Source organism: Leucoraja erinacea, chromosome 4 (assembly GCF_028641065.1).
Source record: "Leucoraja erinacea ecotype New England chromosome 4, Leri_hhj_1, whole genome shotgun sequence".
NCBI lineage: Eukaryota > Metazoa > Chordata > Chondrichthyes > Rajiformes > Rajidae > Leucoraja > Leucoraja erinaceus.
The window spans coordinates 65,328,394-65,355,533 of NC_073380.1; the positions used below are offsets into that span (position 1 = coordinate 65,328,394).

The 27,140-nt window shown below is 44.8% G+C and overlaps 1 protein-coding gene across 7 annotated transcripts in view; it reads right to left on the minus strand.

The window, feature by feature from the left end:
- The window catches only part of stau2 (staufen double-stranded RNA binding protein 2), a 345,477-nt gene that overhangs the window by 146,937 nt on the left and 171,400 nt on the right, over positions 1-27,140 (minus strand). For all 7 annotated transcript variants that reach the window (XR_008723335.1, XR_008723334.1, XM_055634484.1 and 4 more), the window contains 2 exons: positions 25,138-25,269; positions 24,918-24,972 (listed from right to left, as the gene is read on the minus strand). Coding sequence is in view for 5 of the 7 variants with exons in the window: in XM_055634484.1 (XP_055490459.1) it covers positions 24,918-24,972; positions 25,138-25,269 (187 nt within the window). In the remaining 2 variants the exon portion in view is untranslated. The remainder of the gene's footprint in view (positions 1-24,917; positions 24,973-25,137; positions 25,270-27,140) is intronic.

Here is a 27,140-nt window from a genome sequence, read left to right on the forward strand (position 1 = left end):
AACATCCACCACGGAGATTCCACATTCCTCACTGTGATGGAAGACAAAAAATAGTTCAATCTCTTCCCTCGAACCCTCTGTTGACTGGACGATCGTCACTCCATAGTTGGCGGCATTTTGGGCCATCCGCGTCGGGGCAATCCAGCTCCTCCATCGGGGGGGAAGACAGACGGGCGATGAAACCCCGCATCGGGGCTGGTCAAGCCTCTGCATTCGTCAGAGCTCCCCACTAGTCTCTCCCGAGACTCCCGAGGCAAGGGTTCGGCTCCGATATTAAGTCCGCTCCTCACGGTGGGACCCAAGGTCAGTATGGGGAGGCTTCCGGCTCCATCGATGATAGGCCGCAACCGGAAACATCGTGTCTTCGGCAAGGTAAGAAACTGGAAAAAAAAGTTTCCCCTTCCCCTCTCCCCACATAAAACAATCCGGAGAACATTTACATAAACTTATAAAACGCACTAAACCCCCCCCCCCCCCCCCCAAAAAGTCTGTTAGCGGGACTGCCAATCGTTCGGCGCCCCTGGTGTTCACACCCCCTTTCCAGAGGGGTTACCCCGCACTCTTAACAGAGTCCCACTTGGCCGTTATTTGCGTGCCATTACACGACCTCGTCATCACGTTGAGACGCACGGGTAGCGTGTGGGCCAAGCGGGACGGTCGCATGGAGAAGCGCGGAGGGGTATGGAGTTGCACGTGGTATTGCGCGGCACTCCAGGATTGCTCCTGGAGGGGAGCAATGGGTGACCTTTCAGGTCGAGACCCATCTTCAGACAGAAGAGTCTCGACCTGAAACATTCAACCATTCCTTCTCTCCAGAGATGCTGCCTGTTCCGCCTAGTTACTCCTGCATTTTGTGTCTATCTTCAATTTAAACTAGCATCGGTCCGCAATAACCAACCTGATCTCCTGGTGGTTCAGCACTTCAACTCTCCTTTCCCTTGCATTCCGAAATCCAACACTTTGTGTCCTGGGCCTCCCTTCCCATGGCCAGAGTGAGGCCCTGCACCTCGTAATTGGCAGGAGCAGGTCAGCTGCATATTGAGATCGCTTAGAGCGGTTTCGCCCACAGCCCAGCGGGTCCGCAAAACATTGACTTCTTGGTTCAATTTCAGGTCCGAATCCAACCTTTTTCTCCTTCCATGCCCAGAGTGAGGCCCTTCCCAGCTCTTTCCTCAGCCCACTGTCTCTTCTTCAATTTCAGGTAATCTCTTCCTCCCCTTCTCAGCTCTCCCTCAGCCCACTGTCTCCGCCTCTTCCTTTCTTCTTCCCACCACCCCCACCCTCACATCAGTCTGAAGAAGGTTCTCGACCTGAATCGTCGCCTATTTCCTTCGCTTCATAGATGCTGCCTCACCTGCTGAGTTTCTCCAGCATTTTTGTCCATCCATTCACACAAGTTCTGTTATCCCACTTTCCTCACCCACTCCCTACACATTAGGGGCAATTTACAGAGACAAGATTAGATTAGATTAGATTCCTTTATTGTCATTCAGACCTTTCGGTCTGAACGAAATTTTGTTTCCATGCAGTCATACATAAAATAAAAAATGACAAAAACACACAATTAACACAAATTTAACATCCACCACAGTGAGTTCACCAAACACCTCCTCAATGTGATGGAAGGCAAAATCTTAAAGTCTCTGTCTCTTCCCTCTTTGTTCTCTCTCTGTGCCAAGGTGATCCAGGCTCCAGATGTTGTGACCCCACCGGGTGATGGTAAATCCCGCAGCTCAACCGTGCTCCGCGAACGGGCCGGTTCAAACTCCGCGACATGGTCGCTGCCACCGCCACAGCTCCGAGGCCGAGTCGGGTCTCCGCTGCCGCCGCCGCGGTTCCGGGGCCGACTCGGGTCTCCGCTGCCGCTGCCGCTGCCGCCACAGCTCTGAGGCCGAGACGGGTCTCCGCTGCCGCTGCCGCCACCACCACAGTACCGGGGACGAGTCGGGTCTCCGCTGCCGCTGCCACCATCGCTACAGCTCCGGGGCCGAGTCGAGTCTCCGCTGCTGCCGAGTCGAGTCTCCGCTGCCGCCGCCACGGTTCCGGGGCCGAGTCGGGTCTCCGCTGCCGCTGCCGCCACAGCTCTGAGGCCGATTCGAGTCTCCGCTGCCGCTGCCGCTGTCACAGCTCCGAGGCCGCCAGCTCCGCCATTAGGCCTCGGCGCAGACGGTGACGAGGAATACGACAGAAAAAAAGTCGCATCCCCCGAAGGAAGAGACCAAAACATGTTTCTCCCACCCCACCCACACACATACACAACTTAATAAAACAAAATTAACTAAAACATGACAAAGGAACAAAAAGAAAGAAAAAAAAAACCAGACGCACTGCAGGTGGGCCGCAGCTGTTAAGCCAGCGCCGCCATCTTTGATGACAAGTTAACCTACAAAGCCAATGCGTCTTTGGGATGTGGGAGGAAATCCACACGCTTGCTGGGAGAATGTGCAAATTCAACACAGACAGTGCCCGAGGACAGGATCGAACACAGATCTCTGGCATGTGAGGCAGTAAGTGTACCAGCTGGGCCACTATATTTTGTTTTCCAACACACAAAAAATTATATGTTGATAACTTTGGTTGCTAAAAAAATGAAATTTTCAGTTTTAAATCTCTAAGTGATGCTATGTCCCCCTTTACAGCTACTGTATGTTTTAATTAAGTTCAAGACTATGGCGCAGTACATTGGCCGTAAGGTTGCTGCCTAAAGATGCCAGAGACCCGGAATGGATCCTGAATATGGGTGCTGCCTGTATAGAGTTTGCTCCTTTTCCCTTTGATCGCATGGGTTTTCTCTGGACACTCTTGTTTCATTCCACATTCCAAAGGTGTGCAGAAAGCTATTTCAGACCCAACCCAAAACGAAATATTTTCCTTTTGTCCAGAGATTCTGTCTGACCTGTTGAGTTACTCCAGCTTTTTGTGTCTAGAAACATAGAAATTAGGTGCAGGAGTAGGCCATTCGGCCCTTCGAGCCTGCACCGCCATTCAATATGATCATGGCTGATCATCCAACTCAGTATCCCGTACCTGCCTTCTCTCCATACCCTCTGATTCCCTTAGCCACAAGGGCCACATCTAACTCCCTCTTAAATATAGCCAATGAACTGGATTCGACTACCCTCTGCGGCAGAGAATTCCAGAGATTCACCACTCTCTGTGTGAAAAAAGTTTTTCTCATCTCGGTTTTAAAGGATTTCCCCCTTATCCTTAAGCTGTGACCCCTTGTCCTGGACTTCCCCAACATCGGGAGCAATCTTCCTGCATCTAGCCTGTCCAACCCCTTAAGAATTTTGTAAGTTTCTATAAGATCCCCTCTCAATCTCCTAAATTCTAGAGAGTATAAACCAAGTCTATCCAGTCTTTCTTCATAAGACAGTCCTGACATCCAGGAAATCAGTCTGGTGAACCTTCTCTGCACTCCCTCTATGGCAATAATGTCCTTCCTCAGATTTGGAGACCAAAACTGTACGCAATACTCCAGGTGTGGTCTCACCAAGACCCTGTACAACTGCAGTAGAACCTCCCTGCTCCTATACTCAAATCCTTTTGCTATGAATCAAATCCTTTTGCTATGAAGTCTATCTTCAGTTTAAATCAGCATCAGCAGTTCCTTCCTACACACACAATATTATACGATAGAACTTCATGAATCCCAGGAGGGGAATTGTGTGTGTATGTGTGTGTGTGTGTGGGGGGGGGGGGTATATATATTATATATACACACACATACACACACACATACACACACATATATATATTTATATAGTTATATATTCATATAAATATACACCGTTTTGTTTTCTCGTTTATAACATTGTTTACAGAGTCCTATGTTTACATATTCTGTTGTGCTGCTGCAAGTAAGGATTGCATTGTTCTAACAGGGATGTGAGAGAATAAAACACTATTGACTCTTGACTTACTCCACTAATGTGTGGGATAGAAGTAGTGTGTGGGTGATCGGTGATCGGCGTGGACTAGGTGGGCCAGAGGGCCTGTTTCCACGCTGTATCTTTAAATTAAACTAAAAACTCTAAGACCAGAGGCAGTCTAAAGAAGTGTCTCTACCCGAAACGTCACCCAATTTCTTCTATCCAGAGTTGGTGGCTGCTCCATGGAGTTCCCCCGCACAATTAAAGCATGGAATAGTCTTCACCCTACCATAGTTACCCAACCAGACGCAACTAAATTTAAGGTACCTCTTTGTCCCCAATAACCCTTTTATGCTTAAGTCCAAGTCAAGAGTCAAGAGAGTTTTATTGTCATGTGTCCCAGATAGGACAATGAAATTCTTGCTTGCTGCAGCACAACAGAATATGTAAACATAATACAGAACAGGAGATAAAAGTTCAGTGTTTATATACCATATACCATATATATACACAATAAATAAACAGATAAAATGCAATAGGCTGTTATTGTTCAGCCCTCCACCACCTCCAGTTTAAATTCCATTTAGAATATTTATGGAGAACCAGGAAACCAGAAGCAAGAGTTACTCCAGGGAGTTACTCCAGATCCAGGGTCAGGGAGTGATTCTGCGTTGGTTTTCAGCGGTCGCGGCGAGGGGACAGCAATGGCGGCCAGATCTCCCACATTTTAAAGCGAGGGAGAAAGTGCTCAGCGCCGACCAGTTGCCGTGGCAGTGCGCATGCGCAGGGCGGCCGATGATGCGCTGGCCGTGGTTGTGCGCATGTGCAGAGGGGAGGATGTGCTGGCCGTAGCAGTGCGCATGTGCAAGGTGGCCTGCCGTGCCGGTGGATGAGGAGCGAGTGGAGAGCTGAGACTTGGCGACCCAGACATTGCTACAGATGGCGGGCGGTGATGGAGATTGACAGAGAGAGATAGAGAGGGGGGCCCGCCCAGAGTTGAACGGCAGGTGTCCTGCCTTGGCCAGAGATCCCCTATATTTCGAGGCCCTAGGCTTCAGCCTATGAAGCTTAGTGGTAAATCCGGCACTGCGAGTCCCCCCCCACATCTCGAGGCCCTAAGTTTAAGTTTGTCAAGCTTATACGTAAATCCGGCCCTGTACCTGCCACTTGGACTGTCATTATCATTATCCTCCTCTCTTCTTTCCCCTGTGGCCCCATAGCTTTTTTTCAGAATCATACGATGGATTCCATCATTTCGAGGCACAGTGGATGTGATCCTCACTGCACATCTCTGCCAAAATAAAAGCAGGGCACACCACCAACAGCTGGACATGGAATAATGTGACCTCGCTAAAGCCATTAAGTCTTATCAATCGGGAGGCACTGTGGAGCATCCTCCTCTAACTTGGCTGTGTGAAAATTTGGCTCATCATGAAAATATTGTTCATAAGTCATTGGAGCAGGATTAGGCCATTCGGCCCATCGAGCCCATTATGTTTGTCTCATGGTCGCTTCCAAGTCGTGATCCTAAGGAATAGATTCACAACAGAACCAATCTCAATGTATAGGGTCATAAGTGAAAGGAGCAGAATTAGACCATTCGGCCCATTTGGAGTCTACTCAACCATTCAATCATGGCTGATCTGTCTCTCTCTCCTAACTCCATTCTCCTGCCTTATTCCCATAACCCCTGATACCCGTACTATTCAAGAATCTATTTATCGCTGTGTATCTATCTCTGCCTTAAAATATCGATTGACTTGGCCTCCACAGCCTTCTGTAGAGACTGAATGCAGACTGGCATTGAGCAAGGATGCATAAATGCCTGGTATCTGCTTCACTCATTTTTGCTGCAATGCTGTACCTCACCTTGAACAAGCTGGAGTGGAGCTAATCTGCAGCACCAATTGGAAACTCTTATTTCTCATAACGGAGAAGTTGTTTATCAGGAGCTGTGGTCAGATTGAAGATCAGCGAAAAATCCTTTGATTCCAAAATGAGGTAGGGCTTTGAAGAGCATAGTGCGAGAGAGGGTGAAGCTATAACGCTACACTTGATGTGGTATGGCCTGCAGGGTTGTGGACCATAAATTGGGAAATGGAATTCGTCTACCTGTTTGTATTTGGACAGCAGAGAAACGACAGACCAAAGGGCTCCTTCTGTGCTCTGAATCTCTTTATTTCTACAATAAAATATCAGATTATAATTGATTATTTTGAGATTTCTTCAGAGATTATTGTGTATAAGAGCTCTTGTTCCTTTCAATATACAGTCAGTAAAATAAAAAAACTGACATTTTTCCCTTTTAAGCTCTTTTATGCGTTTTCTTGATTCCAAAGCTTCAGATGGAAAAGCACCAGATGCATATGTTTCCTGTAACAGCCCAATCAATATCTCAGCAACAGCTTGAGATTATACTGTGCTCACAAGTACTCTGTGATGAACAAGAGATTTCTGATGAAAGTACTTATTTTGTCACTTACGAGGACAAGTGTGACTATTGTGTGAAATTCAGAGGTAACTTTCAAGACACGAGAGAATTTCAATCACATTCGAAACATCAAAGACTATATTTTACTTGCTCCTTACGAAATAAAATCTCTCTGTTTCGTGTCTGACAACAATAAGAGGAAGACCACAGAATACATTGAAGCACTTGAACTTAAACACAGATGGGTTTTATTATTGGTTGTGGTTCTGATCACAGCACAAGAAGAAGACACCACCATAGTGGGCCGGATATCAAATAATGAAGAGATGTAGTACAGGAATGAGATTGAGAAACTCGTAGCTTGGTGCCAAGACAACAACCTTTCCCTCAATGTCAGCAAGATAAGGAAGATTATGATCGACGTCAGAAAGCGAAGCGGTACACTGATGGATAAACTGATTGGAAGGGCACGGGTGAGGTTTAAGCCAGGAAAATCAAGGTCACTGGTGCTGAAGAAGGGCAAAGTCATGGACAGGTTCTGCCTCAGCATCGAAGGGCCATCAATCCCAACTGTCTCCGAAAGACTAGTGAAGAGTCTTGGCAAGGTGTTTAACAGCAGCCTGAAGGATACAGCATCTATCCAGACAACCTGTCAGGAGCTGGAGAGCTGGTTGAGAGCAGTGGACCGGTCGGGGGTTTCCCGGCAAGTTCAAGGCATGGATTTACCAGCATGGTATCCTGCCAAGGATACTCTGGCCACTGATCGTCTACGAAGTCCCAATATCCATTGTAGAGAGATTGGAGAGTAAAGTCATCAGCTTTCTCAGGAGGTGGCCGGGACTGCCCAGGAGCCTTAGCAGCATCGCCCTTTACGGAAATAACACCAAGCTCCAGCTGCCCCTGAAGCCCCTGGAGGAAAAGTTTAAGGTGACTCGAGCCAGAGAGGTGATGCTGTACAGGGACTCCAGCGACCCCAAGGTGGCTCAGGCAGGGGTGGAGGTGAAAACTGTGGAGAGCCGGCGAAGCCGTGCTGCAAGTGGAGTCTCGGATACGCCACAGAGTCCTGGAGGAAGCAGTGACTCGGGGAAGAGCAGGCCTGGGAATCTTCCCATCTCCCCAGTTTGACAAGGCCAAGGGGAAGGGGAGGTGCAGGCTGGTCCAGGAGGAAGTGAGGGCAGTGGTGGAGGAGGAGAGATCTACCAGAGCAGTTGGATTGAGGCAGCAGGGAGCCTGGACAAGGTGGGAGCAGGCCATGGACCGAAAAGTCACATGGACTGAGCTCTGGCAGGCTGAACCACAGTGCATCATGTTCCTGGTCCAGGCAGTGTATGATGTCCTGCCCAGCCCATCGAACCTCTTCATCTGGGGTAAAGCGGAATCTCCAGATTGCCCGCAATGCTCAGGCAAGGGGACGTTGGAGCACATCCTGAGCTGTTGCCCAAAGGCTCTTGGGCAGGGCCGGTACACATGGCGTCACGACCAGGTTCTTAAACCCATTGCAGAAGCCATCAGCATGGGGATCAAAAACTGCAGACAAGTACGGCCCACCACCCAGATGATCACCTTCGTGAAGGCCGGAGTGCAGCTGTCAAGAACTACAGCAGCCAGGAATTAGTCAGGAATCCTGGCGACTGCGCAGGACTGGCAGCTTTCCGTAGACCTGGTGAAACAGCTGAAGTTCCCACAGCACATTGCCACGACCACCCTGAGGCCAGATATCCTCCTGGTCTCAGAGGCGACCAAAAACATTGTCTTGTTGGAACTGACAGTGCCGTGGGAGGACCGTCTGGAGGAGGCCCACGAGAGGAAGATGACCAAGTACGAAGAGCTGGTCATAGACTGCCGCAAGCAGGGCTGGAAGACAAAGGTGTATGTCCATAGAGGTTGGCTGCAGAGGTTTTGCAGGGCAATCTCTCTACAAAGCCTTGAGTGCACTGAGCATCAACGGAATGGAGAGGAGAAGAGCCATCAAGAACACCACAGAGGCAACGGAGAAGGCCTCGAGATGGCTCTGGATCAGGAGAGAAGGTCCATGGGGAGGAGCGAATGCCACCTGAACACGTCATCCCGTGTCTGTGTACTGTGGACAGCTTGTTTATAGTCTTTCAATTGACTGGATAGCACGCACCAAAATGCTTTTCATTGTTCCTCTGTACACGTCACAATAAACTAAAATAAACTAAAGTATATGAAGTGTAGGAAGGAACTGCAGATCCTAGTTTATACCGAAAATAGACTCAAAATGCTGGAGTAACTCAGCTGATCAGGAAGTACCCCTGGAGAAAAGAAATAGGTGACGTTTTGAGTAGGAATCATTCTTCAAACTCAAATTACATGAAGCTTTGCTTTGCATTATAGGTGTGCAATGCGGAGACCTACACTCACTGGGGTTTAGAGTAATGAGGGATGATCTTTGAGAGATTTTGAGAGGTATGCAGCGATGCTAAGAGTCCCTTTTTTCTCAGTGCAATCTAGAACCAAAATTCTGATTCTTATTCAGATTCAGATTGGTTCATTGGCACCATGAAATTCCTTGTTCACATGAAGCTTATAAAGTAAACATTATATAAATGATAATGATAGATACAACAATAAATACAATGAAAAGTGCAAAACAGCAGAATGGTTCAATGTGAAGTAGTGCAAACCTGATACTGAAGAGCAGGAATTGAATAACTCAATGAGGTAGAGCAGGGCTCAAAATTAGCAGTTGCCCGGGTGCCAATGACCACCCAAAGTGCCGCCGGGCAACCTAAACGCCGAGTCATTTTGCCCGGCTTGGCACTGCAGGTACTGGTTTATACCGAAGATAGACACAAAAAACTGGAGTAAATCAGCGGGTCAGGCAGCATCTCTGGGGAAAAGGAACGTGTCATTTTGTGTTGGCGGCGGCTGTAGTGTGGGGCAAAGGCACTAGGAACGTGGTGACGAAGGGTCGGAGCGAATGACGGGCCCTGCACAGCAGCAGCAGCGGCTGCGACAGCGGTTCCACGTCCTCCTCCTCCCGCACCCCGCCCGCCCTGATAGCGGTCGCTGCTTGCAAACCTGCTAACGGAGATACCCGCTTTCAAATCAAACCCTCTTGCACGCCGAGGCCGGGAGGAGGGAGGGAGGGGGAGGCGGAGGCCTCCTTCCGCAGTCTGAAGCAGCTGCACCAAAGATCCTATAGCTATAGGATCTTTGAGCTACACCGCTCGGCTCCACACCTTGCTGTTGGCTGGCGGAGGAGGGGAGGTGGTGGCGAGGAGATCCCAACTGCCTACCCCTTTGGCGGCGGCACTTGGCAGTGGACAGGGACGGCCAAGACAGCAGGGCAATGTAGTCTGAGGAGCGCTGACTTTCCTTCTTCCCCACCTCCTCTGCCCCTTCCCCTTTCTATCTCTCTCTCTCTCTTGTACACCCTCCTCCACCCCCTCCCCTTATCCTGAGACCACTCCTCTCCATCCCGCACTGATCCCCATTCCCCCCTTTATTCAGTCCTCACTGACATCCCCTGTGCTCCCCTCCCCATCTACACCCCCCCATCTATTCATCCTGCGCTGATCACCTGATGCACCTCGCATTGATTCTCCTGCCACCCCCATTCATCCTCTACTGATCCCCCATTCATCCTGTACTGATCCCCTCATTCATCCTGTACTGATCCCCTCATTCATCGTTTACTGACCCCCTCATTCATCGTTTACTGATCCCTCATTCATCCTGTACTGATCCCCCGATTCATCCTGCACTGATTTCCCCCCCCCATCCATCCTGCATTGATCCCTCCATTCAAGAAGAATGGGAGGAACAGTTTGAAGAAGGGTCTCGACCCGAAACGTTGCCTATTTCGTTCGCTCCATAGACGCTGCTGCACCCGCTGAGTTTCTCCAGCATTTTTGTCCACCCCCATTCATCCTGTACTGAACACCCCATTCATCCTGTACTGTTCCCCCCATCTATCCCATACTGAACACCACTGACATCCCCCGTGTTCTCCCCTCACAATTTTACATACTCCAACCAACACGTACTAATACACCTGCCTCAATCCATCCATCCCTTACCGATTGCCTTCTCAATCTCCTCCCCACCCCCCCGCCGCCATCTATCCACCCCGCACTGATTCACACCCACCCCCCACTGACCCTATTGTGCTGGAAATGTCTTCAGAGCGAACATTGGCTATGTTTGATAACGGAATGCAATCAAATGTGTTTTAATTCCCAATGTTATTATTTGCTTTAGTGCATAAAGATGGATTTATTAAATTTTGAACACGTGAAACATTAAAACCGCAGAGTTTGATTGTCACTGCCACCGTTGACACGTTATTACAGAATTCATTGTAACGGCAAATCAATGCTCTTAATATGGAGTCTCAGTACTGTAGTTATTTAATGAGCAACATTCACAACTATACGTTGGAGTTATCCGGGTTTTACTTCTACTGTTGGTCATATATTTCACAAATTTGGTCAGGAGATATTTCAGTTGAAAATTTAACGTTAATTCTGAAGTGGGAATGATGGAAACAGCGTTTATCAATACTTTTTTTAAATCTGGTGCGTACAAACTGGGTATCATCATTGCTGTTCACAACACATACATCTAATCTGAATGTCCGGTAATGTGACGTTTTGACACCTTCAAACATATTACCAAAAGAACATTTGCTGCATTTATGTCCTTTGGCCATCTCTTGTCACTTAGTATAATGTTTAACCTGTCAGATGGGTATGGTCGGTTTTAACAGCTATTATCAGAAAATGCCTTTAGAAATTTCCTTGCAACCTGTATATTTTGTTATGGATAAATTATGTGGTAAGCGAGAGTGTTTCTGTACCAATAGCAAAAATGACCCATGCTATGTCCATGTCATGGTAATTTTCGGTCCTTCACAGAAAAAATGCTTGCATCAATCTGTAGTGTGCATGGTTAAGCATATATGGTCCAGGATTTATTGACACAGGTTGATCATACGCTGAATAATCCAACCACATTTTGTTCAACATTTATATGCTCCCCCTAGCTCAGATCATAGAGCATTTAACATATCCTACCACACTTATGCCGATGACACACAACTATATATCGCAGTGTCACCACATGACCATAGTCCCCTACACTCACTGAGCCAGTGTGTCAAACATATCAATGAGTGGATGAACCAGAATAAGACAGAAATTATTGTCTTTGGTCCCAAAAAAACAAGGCTAGAGGTGAGTGCTCAACTCGACTCAATTGCACTGAAAACCACAGACAAAGCCAGAAACCTTGTTGTAGTTATGGACTCGGATTTGAATTTTAACAGCCATATAAAGACCATTTACCAGATCTGCCTATTACCATCTAAAAAATATTGCAAGAATCAAGGGATTTCTGTCCAAAGAAGACACTGAAAAACTTGTTCATGCATATATTTTTAGTACGTTAGATTATTGTAATGGCATCTTTACAGGTCTCAATAAAAAAATCAATTAAACAACTGCAGCTTATCCAAAATGCCGCTGCCAGAGTCTTGACCAACACCAAGAAAATGGACCACATTACACCTGTCCTTAAATCTTTGCACTGGCTCCCTGTGTGTAAGAGGATAGATTTTAAAATTCTGTTACTGACCTACAAGGCACTGAATGGTCTAGGTCCAAAATACATCTCTGACCTACTTGTTGTACATGAGGCGCCAAGACTCCTCAGGTCTTCAGGGACAGGTTTACTCTGTGTTCCCAGGGTCAGAACTAAAAAGGCTGAAGCAGCATTCGGTTTTTATGCTCCACACCTGTGGAACAAGCTCCCTGAACACCTGAGGTGTGCACAGACTGTAAGCGCATTTAAATCAGGCCTAAAAACACTGTTGTTTACTATAGCCTATGGCTGCAAATTGGTGTCAATCTGGTGGACCATCTTCCTCTAGTCGTAGGGATGGGGGATTGGGAGGGGCCTCACAAGTGGAACAGCTTAGGGCCTCTCTTCATCTAAATCCGGCCCTGGGCAGGTAGCAGTGACTGCAACTGGATTAATCTCCCCGCTCGAAGGCAATTATGATTACAGCATCCCTGAATTGTGCCAAATAAATAGCTTTAATAATAAAACAGGTGAAAGTAAACTTATTTTGTCACGTACAAAGAGAAATGTGATTATTGGAGATGTCTTCATGTGAAAATAGTTGCATAAATCCTTTGCTCATACTTTTCTAAGAATGATAGGATTTGTAGATTAATTAGAAATTCAGAAAATCTTTGCAAATTGTATATTTTGTTAAGGTAGCTGCAAAAGTGTTTTATTTCTTCAATTTAAATGACAGTGAAGGCAAATTATTGTAGTAAGGAATAGGATAAAAAACAGCTTGCAATATAGCAAATTGCTGCAAAAACTATATTTTCATTTGCTACATCGGAACGGTTCCCTCTTCTGCAAAGATTATCTCCAGGCTGAATCCCTGTGGTAAAACTTATTTTTATACTAATAGTTATCAATGTCTTAGTTTTGTTTTGCTGTTAATTTCCTTTTTGTTTTTTTAATCCTAAAACCAACTTGCACCAGATGTCTGTCAACGAGGGAAAGATTGAAAACCTCCCCCAAGCATATGATTTCATACAAACCTGTGTGGAGTGATTACTCTTCTGTTGTCATTACATCCTTTGTGGAGGTATGCAGCCTCTGTTAGTGCTTTTAGATTGCATTGCTGCATTTGAGAGAATAGGACCATCAGACAATGAGAACCAGAGCACCTTGAAAGAAAAAGGTTTTTGGCCCTTGAAAGGCGTCAAGAAAACGCAATTTATAGTTTTCACCTTCTGCCAGCAACAAGATGATCCAACTGGGACAGAAAGCATACAAAAAAAGGTTTTTGGCGGCGCGACTCACCGGTTGCAGTGGCCCCTACAGCCTGTCTGTCTTTTTTTAATTTTTTGTCTAATTAAATGTAGTGTTGGTGTTTTTTTAATACTTGTTTTAAATGTGTATATGTGGGGGGCGGGGAGGGAGGGGGACTGTTTAAAATCTCTTCCCTGTCCGGGAGACCCGACCTTTTCCCTGTCGGGTCTCCGTTGTCGTTGGGACCTAGCACCGTGGAGCGGCCTCTAACCTGAACGACCCGGGGGCTCGGGAGACTGCGGAGCTGCGGACTACTCACCATCGTGGGGCTGGCCGGCCTCGGAGTGTGGGGAGCGGTGGTGACTCGCTGCTGCGACTCGACTCCTGGGGCTCGGAGGCTCCAGCTGTAGCTGCAGGTCCGGTGGACTGGGACATCGGGAGCTCGCGGGTCCGGGGGGAGAGACCGCTTCCCGGAGCTCCCGCAACGCGACTTCTCCAGCCCGTGTCGCGGGGTTGGAACGACCTGGAGCGGGGACGTACATCACCCAGCACGGCTTCATGGCCGTGGGACATTCCAGCACCCGCCGGGGGCTCCAACATTGTGACTTTTAGACCGGGAGCGGGGCCGTAAATCGCCCGGCACGGCCTAAAATGGCCGTGGGACTTAGCATCGCCCACCTGGGGCTTGGACATCGGGAGAGAAATGGAGAAGAGGGGAGAGAAAAGACTTTGCCTTCCATCACAGTGGGTTCACTGTGATGGATGTTTGTGTGAATTAAATTGTGTGTATGTTTGTAGGAAATTGTCTTTGTTTGTATGGCTGTGGAAACGGAATTTTGTTTGAGCCTCACTCAGGCTCAAATGACAATAAATGGTATTGTATTGTATTGTATTGCATGTGTGAAATTGCAGATCTTAACCTTTTACTAAATGATCACAATTTAAAACTGCTCTCATTGTTCTTAAATAACAAACACAAATGTGAACAGGATGTGTTGTTCAGCTTTCCAGTACAGTGAGAAAGACATTACAGTTCAAGGTTGAATAACTTGTGCAGAGTTCACGTGTTCTCAGATTTATGTCAAAACTAATGCTTGATTGTATTGTTTAAAATGTATGCCATTATGGTCTCCAACTTGGCATGAACGGATTGACCAAATCCAATGCTATTGAGTCATAGACACAACAGTACAGAAGCAGGCCCTTCGGCCCAACCTGTTTATGCTGCCCAAGATGGCCCTTATACCGGTATTTGGCCATCGCCTAAACCTTCATGTGCCTGGCCAAGGATCTTTTAAATGGTGTTATAGTACCTGCCTTAATTACCTCTTCTGGCATCTTATTCCATACACCCACCACCCTCAGGTTCCTATTACTACTTGCCTCTCTCACATTAAACCTATCCTCTGGTTCTTGATTCTCCTATTCTGGATAAAAGATTCTGAGCATTTACCCTATCTATTCCCTTCATGATTGTATACATCTCTATAAGATCATCCCTCATCCTTCTGCACTCCACGGATAAAGTCCTAGCCTGCCCAACCTTTCCATAGAGCTCTGTCTCTCGAGTCCTGGTAACATTTTCAAAAATGTTCATTGCATGCTTTCCAGCTTAATGACATCCTTCCTACAGCAGGGTGACCGTAGTACTTTAAATTCAGCTCACCAATGACTTGTGCAACAGTAACAAAATGTCCCAACTTCTATACTCAATATCCCGACAGTGAGGGCCAATGCACCAAAAGCCTTCTTTACCACCCTATCTACCTGTGACATCACTTTCAGGAAAGTATGTACCTGTAGCCCTACCTGTAGCTATAAGGACTCCATCCCCTACTCCCAATTCCTCTGCCTATGCCGCATCTGCTCCCAGGATGAGACGTTCCACACCAGGGCATCGGAAATGTCCTCGCTCTTCAGGGAACGGGGATTCCCCTCCTCCACCATAGATGAGGCTCGCACCAGGGTCTCTTCCATACCCCGCAACACTGCTCTCTCTCCCCATCCCCGCACTCGCAACAAGGGCAGAGTCCCCCTAGTCCTCATCTTTCACCCCACCAGCCGGCAAATACACCAAATCATCCTCCGCCATTTTCGCCACCTCCAACGTGACCCCACCACTCGCCACATCTTCCCATCTCCCCCCATGTCTGCCTTCCGCAAAGACCGCACCCTCCGCAACTCCCTTGTCTATTCTTCCCTTCCCTCCCGCACCACCCCCTCCCCGGGCACTTTCCGTTGCAACCGCAAGAAATGCAACACCTGTCCCTTTACCTCCCCCCTCGATTCCATTCAAGGACCCAAGCAGTCGTTCCAGGTGCGACAAAGGTTCACCTGTATCTCCTCCAACCTCATCTACTGCATCCGCTGCTCTAGATGTCAGCTGATTTACATCGGTGAGACTAAGCGAAGGTTGTGCGATCGTTTCGCCGAACACCTCCGCTCAGTCCGCAATAACCTACCTGAACTCCCGGTGGCTCAGCACTTCAACTCCCCCTCCCATTCCCAATCCGACCTCTCTGTCCTGGGTCTCCTGAATTGCCAGAGTGAGCAACACCGGAAATTTGAGGAACAACACCTCATATTCCGCCTGGGTATCCTGCATTAACATTGAATTCTCCCAATTTTGCTAGCCCTTGCTGTCTCCTCCCCTTCCTTAACCCTCGAGCTGTCTCCTCCCATCCCCCCGCCCTCGGGCTCCTCCTCCTCCTCCCTTTTTCCTTCCTTCTCCCCCCTCACCCCCTATCAGTCTGAAGAAGGGTTTCGGCCTGAAACGTCACCTATTTCCTTCGCTCCATAGATGCTGCTGCACCCGCTGAGTTTCTCCAGCATTTTTGTGTACCTTCAATTTTCCAGCATCTGCAGTTCCTTCTTGAATACCTGTAGCCCTAGATAGCTGTGCTCTTCAACATACCAGGGCCCTACCATTCACTCTGAAGGCCCTGCTGCAATTTGACATCCCAAAATCCAACACCTCACATTAATCTGCATGAAACTCCATTAGCCATTCCTCAGCCCTCTTGTCCAGCTACCACAAATTTTGATAAATATTTTCACTGTCTCCGTTACGAACTACTTTAGCAATACTACTTACCAGTCAGTAGTAGTACAACTATCTGTCGGCTATCACGTTGCTCACGTTTCCAACTGTAAGTGATGTTAAATAATATTTAGAATTATTGACAGTAAGCTCCTCTCTGAGTTTAGCAGCTTTAGATATGTGGTGAATCATTCAGCCACAGAGCCGAAGAAGTACTTGAATCTTTGCTGGGTTTGTGCATTCAACTGTGCGAAGATTGCATTCTACAATAGAGCTCAATACTTCTTGGAAAGACACAAAATGCTGGAGTGACTCAGCGAGTCAGGCAGCATCTCTGCAGTACATGGATAGGTGACATTTCGGGTTGGGACTCTTCTACAGACTCTGAGATGAGTCGAAAGAGAATTGTTGAGCGTGAGGAAAAGTTCTGCCAGGCAGAGAAGAGTATTAGTAGAGGGAAATTGGTTAGGTCTGAGCGGTGTCGAAAGATTGTTGAAGGTGAGTGAGAGAAATCGAAAGAGTATTCAAAAGAAAGTCGAAAGTCTTAAGAAGGATCCCTACCCGAAACCTCACCTATCCATGTTCTCCAGAGATGCTCTCTGACCCGCTGAGTCACTCCAGCATTATGTGTCTTTCTTTGGTAAAACTAGCATCTGGAGTTTCTTGTTGTTACCTCAACATTTCTTGGGTTAGGAAGTATAGAAAAAATGTTAAAGTCATTACACAATAGTTTCCAATTAAAGGATTTATAATCTTTGAGTTAGGACAGAAACAGTTTGAGTTTTTATGCAACCCACACACTTTTGAATGATGACCAATGTGGGGAAAAAACAAAGAGGATGGGAGAGAACACAATGGAATTATGGAGGAGAGGCTGACAAAATATTTTTGGAATAAATTTATAAATTGATTCAAACAGTGACGTTCATTGTTGCACAGGAGAGTTATGAATATTAAAGTCTGCTGAAAGTGAGGTTTTTCTCTCGGCAAATATGAGATCATCGCAAAAAGTGAATAATATTAGCAACTAGTGTACATTCCAACGTAAATATATTAAACAATTGATATCAAGCAACAACTCCAAAGTAGCGATCTTATCAATCAAGCTGACATGATGACAGCCACAGCAAGGTTACATTTCTGTTGGCTTGAAGTCACTCAAGGCATTTATTTAAAAAGGATAACACACAAATTTTGTTTCATGATTTTGTCACTCGTTGCACTTTTCTTTTCTGAAAGTGTGATCTAAGATCTCACATGTTCTTGAGATCTTTCTAATCAGCATTTCATCACAGTTGCACATTTACCTACTGAAACAGACAGGGAACTTTAGACACTGTCCATAGTTCCAGTCAGCAGCATTTATAAGCAGCATTAATAATATTAAAGGATTGGCGGGGGTGTAATTATTGAGATCATTAAAAATTATTTACAGTTCTTTCCCTCTAAGGATACCCCTATAAAATATTACAACTGACATTGAATTCTGTTTTTGATATTTTCATTGAAGCATTGAAGGGCGGCATGGTGGTGTAGCGGTAGAACGACTGCCTTACAGCGCCAGAGACCCGGGTTCGATCCAGACTACGGGTGCTTGTCTGTACGGAGTTTGTATCTTCTCCCCGTGACCTGCATGGGTTTTCTCCGAGATCTTTGGTTTCCTCCCATACTCCAAAGGCGTACAGGTTTGTAGGTTAATTGGCTTGGTACAGGGTGTGGGGTAGTGTGAACGTGATGGGATCACTGGACGGCAAGGAATCAATGGGCCGAAGGGCCTGTTTCCGCGCTGTATCTCTAAACTAAATTAAACTAAACAATAAGCTCGAACGTCACTGTCAGGCGAAATGGGATGATCTAGATACTGAGACTAGAGCTGGGAGGACAAAAAATGAAACAAAATGTTGAAGAACCCTGGTTAATGGTTGCATCGTTACCAATTTTAAACTATTCTTTCAGGATAGCCAGTTCTCATAAAAATTTTGAAAATTTGGATGTTTGGTAAAATTAAGATTAGGTTTAAGAGTGACAACCATAAGTTTAGAATCAGAATTATTATTGCTGAATGATGCACCACAAAAGGCTGTTCAGTCATTTGTGCCCGTGTTAGCTCTTTTCCACCACCCTGTTAATGTTTTAACCCTTCACATATTTATCCAATTAATTCTTGATTGCTACTGCTGCTCTGTAGCCTTTCAGTCCGCAGCTAACTTCAGTACTTTATTCTTCCGTTAATTAATTTTTTTTTAAATGGCTTTCTCATAAAATGGCTTCAAATGGCTTTCTCAGGAAATGGCTTTTCTCCGCTACCTTCAGAGTCTTGTATGCATCTATCTATATTACTAAAAGTAAGATCTTGACCGCTTTTGACACTGCGATGTTATTTCCGAGAGAATACGCCACTTACAGCCGTCATTTTTGGCCACCTCGCTCAGAGCCCCCCTCCGCCATACTGGATCGGAGGATTTTTCCCATCGATGAAAAAATCTGAGATGTTTTTTAAAATGTCACCATTCTCTCTGCTGCCCCTGCTGGTGGGAGAGGAGAGGGACTATAAAACCCGGAAGTGGTGTGCCTCACTCAGTCTCTGCAAGATGGAGGAAGTGAGCGGATCACGTCTCTCTGAGCTCTGAATAACACTGAACACATGTCTACTCAACCGTGAGTGCCCTTAATGTGGTTTGAAAATGAAAATATGATTGGTTTGATGTAAAAAGGCACTGCAAATGGTTGTTTGGGATGGTTTTGGGTTGAAGTAAAAAGGCACTGCAAATGGTTGTTTGGGGGGTGGTTTAGGTTGAAGTAAAAAGGCACTGCAAAGGGTTGTTTGGGGGGTTTTGGGTTGAAGTGAAAAGGCACTGCAAGTGGTTGTTTGTCTAAACTTGACAACTTTCTGTTTGCACTATATTGATTTTAGATAAAACGCTACCACTTACGGCTGTAATTTTTGGCCATCTTACTCAGTCCCCCTCCGCTCATCAGGTGCAGAGGATTCTTCCCATCAATGAAAAATAAAAGTGTCATTAGTGTTTAAAAAATGTTGAGAATTTCTCTCCTGTCAATCACGCCATGAAGGCCACACCTTTTCCGGTGGAAGGGGGAGGGATTATAAAACCCGGAAGTGTGAGTGTGGCTCAGTCTCTGCATGATGGGGGAGAGAGAGGTCATGACTCTGTCTGAGCTGTGAATCAACTGAACACACTAAATGTCTACTGAACTGTGAGTGTGGTGTTTTGTGTGGCTTTATGGTGGTTTCACCCTGCTTGAGATGGTATGAAACTGCATTTTAATGTGGTGGCCTTGCACCCTGCATGAAATTTATGAAACTGCATTTGAATGTGGTGTTGTTGCACCCTGCATGAAATGGTATGAAACCTCGGAATTTAGTGGCCTGCACCCTCCTTGATGTCCACTGAAACTGCACACTAGGTTATAGGAGCACCATCTCCAAAATGCTCTCTGTGGGTGCACCCTCTGTACGATCTTCTAATGTAACTGATGTAATCTCTCTGTAACTGAGTGTAATATCATCAGGGGCTACGGGGGCCTGGGAAGGCACAGCAGTTCTCCCTATTAAGGCCTCCATAGAACACGTTAAGCTCATCTGGGAGCAATGCTTTGCTGTCGCTTGAGCTGAGCCCTGGTTTCACATAGTTTTGCTTTCAGACTTCTAGCAGTACATCCATATCTAAAGAGGATGGAAGATTATGGCCAGAGCCTTACAAATTCAACTCCTGCTTGGAATGCATTCGAGCAGGACCTGGGATTTTCTGCTTTGAGTTCAAACAAGTGTATCCCCGTAAAGGAATTTTATCCTGATCAATAGTGTCTTCTTCTCTATTGTTAATCAGCACCAGTCCCTTCATAATGGACCACAGATACAACAAAAACAACAACAGCAAAGGAACAGGCCCTTTGGCCCACAGTGTCTGTGCCGAAAACGATGCCGACCAAATCTCATTTTATGAGATGAGGTGTACAGGCATCTCATATTTGCCTGCACATAATCCATATCCCCTCATGCCGTGCATATCCATATGTCTGTCCAACCACCGCAACCACCATGCCAGGCAACATGATCCGGGCACTCACCACCATCTTTGTTAGAAAGAACGTGTTCTTCTTTAAACTTTGCCCCTCACCTTAATGCTATGACCTCTAGTATTTGATATTTCCATCCAGGAAAAAGGTTCGACTGTTCACCCTATTTATGCCTTTCATACTTTTAAACACTTCAATCAGGCTTCCCTGCAACCTTCCAGAGGAAATAATCCAAGTCTGTCCTGCAGTTAATACCCCCAAATCAAGGCACCCATAGACAATAAACAATAGGTGCAGAAGTAGGCCATTCGGCCCTTCGAGCCAGCACCGCCCCATTCAACGTGATCATGGCCAATCAGTACCCCGTTCCTGCCTTCTCCCCATATCCCCTGACTCGGCTATCTTTAAGAGCCCTATCTATCTATCTCTTGAAAGTATCTAGCGAACCAGTCTTCACCTCCCTCTGAGGCAGAGAATTCCACAAACTCACAACTCTCTGTGAGAAAAAGTGGTTCCTCGTCTCCGTTTTAAATAGCTTACCCCTTATTCTTAAACTGTGGCCACTGGTTCTGGACCTCCCCCCCATCTATCATTCTTTTAATGCACTCTTTCCAAAGCTTCCTGTAGTGGGGTGACCAGAAGCATATATTACTGGATGGGGGCCAACCAAAGTTCAATAATCTGCATCACGACTTCCTGACTCATATGGTCAGTGCTCCAACCAATGAAGGCAAGAAGACCATATGCCTTTTTACAACTTGGAAAAAACCTCAAGATCCCTTTGTACATCAATGCCGTTGAGGGTCATGCCATTAATTTTCCCATTCCATTTGACCTCCAAAGTGCCACTCCACCAATTCTGCAGCTGATCTATATCCCAATGTAAATTTTGGCACTTCACAGTCCACGTTCCCAGCAATCTGGAAGTCATCTGCAAACTTAAACCAACCCATCCATGTTAACATTCAAATAATTTGATATATCACAAACACAACAAAGGTCCCAGCACTGCCATGAAGCAGCACTCCAGACCTCCCTTGATCCCCTGCGATTCCACTGAATCCAATATTGGAAAAACCACAATAATCTGGACAGTAGTCTTGTTAACAGTATTGCGGACATCAAGAAAGACCCCAGGTTTTGGCCTTGTGTGAACAATGGGACCATTATGATCTAGATCTCTGTTCTGAAGCCCACTTCAAAATTGTACAATTTGGTTCAGCCGACTTCTCATCAGTCTTCCAATCAAAATGAATAGCTTCATGTCCCTGTGTTAAATTTCATTTGCCAGGCTGTCACATCGAATAGTTTATCATTTACCCCCCTCATTGCTTACTGCGTTCCCAAACTTGGATCAACTGAAAACTTTGAAATTATAACCTGTATAACCAAGGCCCAGTCTATGCAATACATCAAAAAGAGCCCTATTTCCTGAGGACGTACTAAATCCAATCTGAAAAACAACCATTCATTACAATTAGCTTTGTTGCTTTGCCAATTTTGTATCCGTGCTGCCACTGTCCCTTTAATAATTTGGGGTTTAATTTAGCTAACAAAAGCCATTTAAACGTCCACGTACAATATCAACTGCACAATCTGCAATCATCTGCCACAGCTTTAAAAACTGGAACAATTTACTTTCAACCAAGCTGTGGGGACTTTCACTTACTAACTAAAATATATTTACAATTATTCATTTTGTTCATGATCACTGAGGCATTGAGGCAGGTCATCTTACTCTTCTTGGGCACCAGTATTATTCGTGCCCTTTCAAAGCGGGTGTGAACCTCGGACCTCAATAATGCAAGGTTGAAGATGTCCACTAAAACTCCAGCCAGTTGGTCTGCATAGGTTATAGGAGCACCATCTCCAAATGCTCTCTGAGGGTTCACCCTCCTGTAGGATCTACTAATGTGAACCTCTGTAACTGAGACTGTAATATCATCAGGGGCTACGGGGGCCTGGGAAGGCACAGCAGTTCTCCCTATTAAGGCCTCCATAGAACACGTTAAGCTCATCTTGGAGCGATGCTTTGCTGTCGCTTGAGCTGAGCCCTGGTTTCACATAGTTTTGCTTTCAGACTTCTAGCAGTACATCCATATCTAAAGAGGATGGAAGATTATGGCCAGAGCCTTACAAATTCAACTCCTGCTTGGAATGCATTCGAGCAGGACCTGGGATTTTCTGCTTTGAGTTCAAACTTGCCCTCCTCCCATCAGTGAGGCGGTACAGGAGCCTCAGGTCACGTACTAGTAGGATGAGGAACAGCTTCTACCACAACACAATCACATTGCTGAACTCGGAGTCCCGATGATAGATTTTGTCTGGTCCCTCCGTCCCCTATTGTTTAATTATTCTGTATTTCTTGATTATTCTGTATCTTCCCTCTTTCTATTTTTCTTTTGTTTTCTTTATGTACAACTACTACGGACTGACGCAAAACTGCATTTCGTTGTACTGATACTTGTATTTGTGCGATGACATTAAAGTTGAATTGAATTGAATTGAAAAAAAAAAAAAAAAGTATATCCCCGTAAAGGAATTTTATCCTGATCAATAGTGTCTTCTTCTCTATTGTTAATCAGCACCATTCCCTTCGTAATGGACCACAGATAGAACAAAAACAAGAACAGCAAAGGAACAGGCTCTTTGGCCCACAGTGTCTGTGCCGAAAACGATGCCGACCAAATCTCATTTTATGAGATGAGGTGTGCAGGCATCTCATATTTGCCTGCACATAATCCATATCCCCTCATGCCCTGCATATCCATATGTCTGTTCAACCACCGCAACCACCATGCCAGACAACATGATCCGGGCACTCACCACCATCTTTGTTAGAAAGAACGTGTTCTTCTTTAAACTTTGCCCCTCACCTTAATGCTATGACCTCTAGTATTTGATATTTCCATCCAGGAAAAAGGTTTGACTGTTCACCCTATTTATGCCTTTCATACTTTTAAACACTTCAATCAGGCTTCCCTGCAACCTTCCAGAGGAAATAATCCAAGTCTGTCCTGCAGTTAATACCCCCAAATCGAGGCACCCATAGACAATAAACAATAGGTGCAGAAGTAGGCCATTCGGCCCTTCGAGCCAGCACCGCCCCATTCAATGTGATCATGGCCAATCAGTACCCCGTTCCTGCCTTCTCCCCATATCCCCTGACTCGGCTATCTTTAAGAGCCCTATCTATCTATCTCTTGAAAGTATCTAGCGAACCAGTCTTCACCTCCCTCTGAGGCAGAGAATTCCACAAACTCACAACTCTCTGTGAGAAAAAGTGGTTCCTCGTCTCCGTTTTAAATAGCTTACCCCTTATTCTTAAACTGTGGCCACTGGTTCTGGACCTCCCCCCCATCTATCATTCTTTTAAACCTCTTCTGCACTCTTTCCAAAGCTTCCTGTAGTGGGGTGACCAGAACCGCATATATTACTGGATGGGGGCCAACCAAAGTTCAATAATCTGCATCACGACTTCCTGACTCATATGGTCAGTGCTCCAACCAATGAAGGCAAGAAGACCATATGCCTTTTTTACCACTATATATTTGTGTTAATGGGAGTTATGGACTTGGACCTCAAGATCCCTTTGTACATCAATGCCGTTGAGGGTCATGCCATTAATTTTCCCCTTCCATTTGACCTCCAAAGTGCAATGCCTCACACTTGCTCGGGTTGAACACCAGCAGCCATTTCTCCACCAATTTCTGCAGCTGATCTATATCCCAATGTAAATTTTGGCAGTCTTCCTCACAGTCCACGTTCCCAGCAATCTTGGTGTCATCTCCAAACTTACTAACCAACCCATCCATGTTAACATTCAAATAATTTATATATATCACAAACAACAAAGGTCCCAGCACTGATCCCTGTGCAACTCCACTGGTCAATAACCTCCAGCTTGAATATTGTCCTTCCACTACCACCCTCTGTCTTCTATCAGAAAGCCAGTTCCGAATGCATACAACAAAGTCACTGTTAATCTTGTGCATCTTAATCTTCTGGATCACCCTACCATGGGGGACATTATCAAATGCTTTCAAATACCCCCATTGATCACCTTCATCATCTCCTCAGAAAACTCAGTCAAGAGCCAACCTATAATTCCCTGGATTATCTCCACTTCCCTTCTTAAACACAGTACTTATTTGGGACATGTTCCTCTGCCTCTGCAAAAAGATTCATTTTTGGTCTTTAATAGTCTCTTCATTTTTTTTAGATTAATCCATAACTATTTACTTGTTTAAGCATTCTACTTTTATTCGGGCAGTTCACTGCTACTGTAAAGCTTATAATTATCAAACATCCTTGGCTATCTTGAAAGCTCTAAATTTGAATACTCTTTATTTCCTCTTTTCCAAAATGCTCCTGCTTTGTATCTAAATATGCTCGCTTTGTTCAAGGCCTTTCATTCTCCCACTACATTTTGCCAACCAACACTTGATTCCAATTTATCTGAGGCTGATAATTATTCTGCAGATAATAAATGAACCACTTCCTCAAGGCTGCGGAGAAATTACTAAAGTATCAATGTTCAATGCTCAAACACATTGAAAGCCCAGACCTTAATCTGCAACAAACATTTTGGGATTGTATGCTTCAGTTATTTATAAGCACAACATTATAGAAGAAAGACACGCGCCAATATAAATTAAAAAATGGTTTCAGTGAAGCTTGACAATAACTAAAAATCCATTTCATTTTAAAACTACTATCAAGATTGAAAACTACTCACTATTTGGTTGATCAGCAAAAGTGACCTTCCGTCCATCCCAGCTCTTTTCAACAGGCTGCAATATTTAAAAAAACAAAAGAATAAACACCAAGTACAACATTTAAGATAACAATCTATCAAATAGATAAAAAATGTCTCATCACATATTTCATAATCCACGTGTTACATTCTTTTCCCTTAGCATTGAAATTTAAAGGGGGGTTTTAAAATTTATGATGACCTTTTCCTGATGATTTTGACCAGGGATTGTGGCTTTGTATCCAAGCTGCAGCAACATGACTTCGGTTGCATTCCGCTTTGCAACTTTCTTGTTTGGACCTGTTCCGGTAGTCATCTCAATGCCTACTTTGACCTAAAGGATCAACACAACAATTAATACCTTTCTCTTTAATTCCCATTATCCGTATTCACAAAGCCAAGAATAACATTCCATGAACCATTACAAATTGAAATATATTCAGACATCAAAGCGTTTTTTTTAATCCAATCAGGTACATTTTTTAACTCTGAGTTGATAGAATAACTTATGTTTAACTTTCTTTTCATAATAATCATAATCATACATTATTAGTCAAGTATGTTTTGCAACATATGAGGAATTTGATTTGCCAGTCAAACTAATAAAAAGCAACAGAACACACAAAATACATTTTAACATAAACATCCACCTCAGTGACTCCTCCACATTCCACACTGTGATGGAAGGCGAAAATAAGTGCAAACTCTTCCCTTCATTGTTTCATAAAACGAATGAAATTCTGTCGAACATTGAACTCCTTTGCGCATACAAAATTCTGTATTTCATTGCAGGAATAAAAATTTCACTGGAGCAATTGACCAATTGACCATTATTTCATTATTTAATGGAATGTATCAATCACACTCAAAGATTGTGGCTATTGAGGAAACGAGCGGAAGGAAAAAAACATTATTAAGGTGAAAAACGTAAGAGATAAATGGAGAAAGGGGAAAAGTTTCTTCAAAGTGAACTTTATTAGAAGAGAAGCAGCAATGACTTAAATAGTAATTCAAAAGCAAAATACTGAAATGCTATTTGCCCATTTCATTTCAAATTTCCTGAATTTGCAGCATTGCAGAAAAAACTGACAGAACCCTTTATTGGCTATGGTGGAGTAATACAGACAGTTTCTTTGCAGATAAAAAATATTCAAAAGCTTTTAAAAAGGTGCCTTTCAGTGCCCTTGTACTTAATTTTAAATAACTTCCTGAAGGCTCACAAATAGATGTAATTAGCAGAAACTCTTCATAGTGATTGATTCATCCTGGGAATTAATCCACAGTTTTACACAGGAGTTTGGGATGTGGTCAGCTTCTGTGAAATGACGTTTCTACTTACCCTAAGGCAAAATAAATCAAGAAAATGCAATTTGCACACAATATTTGTAAATTCCAGGTCAGTGTCTGGTACAGTATTGTCTTTTCAGATAGAATCATGAATGGGAAATTAAGAATTAAAAACAAAAGTCCACAGAGAAGCTCATATCAAATATGCAGATGGATGAGGCAATTACAAATAATATTCATACACATAAACACAAGACCAGTGGATAATCGCAGAGAGGAAAAAAATGATGATTGATAATGTGCCTTTGTAAAACATTCCAAACTGCTTTGTGGCCACACATTGCTTTTGAAGTGCAGCCATATTTAGTTTGTGCCAAATGTAGCAGCCTCGGTATGCTCACAAAATCACGCAGTGCTGAGATTAATGATCAATTATTCTTACTTACAGGGACGCAAGGAATTGCAGATGCTGGTTTACACTAAAAAAGATACAATGCGCTGGAGTAACTCAGCTGGTCAGGCAGCATTTCAGGAGAATATGGATAGGTGATGTTTCAGGTGATGTTTTCAGACTGAAGAATGGTCTCAACGCAAAACATTACTTATCCATAAGTGCTGCCTGACCCTTTACTTTGTGATCTAGTAATTTGTGTGTATTCTTATGGAACTGTCCCACTTAGGGGCTAGTTTTAATGGAATTCATCTACGATACCTGGCGACAACCTACGACAGCAAAAATTATTGCCACTGTCGCCAAAAATTTTTCGACATGTTGAATGTTTTGTGGCAGTCGCCTGCAGTCGCCCAAAAAAATTACCTACGTGGGACAAAAATCGCCCAAGTCTCCCTGATCCCGTCCATCTACTTTCACTTACTCCAAGAATATCTAGGTTGTAGCATCTCATCTCTGATGTCACT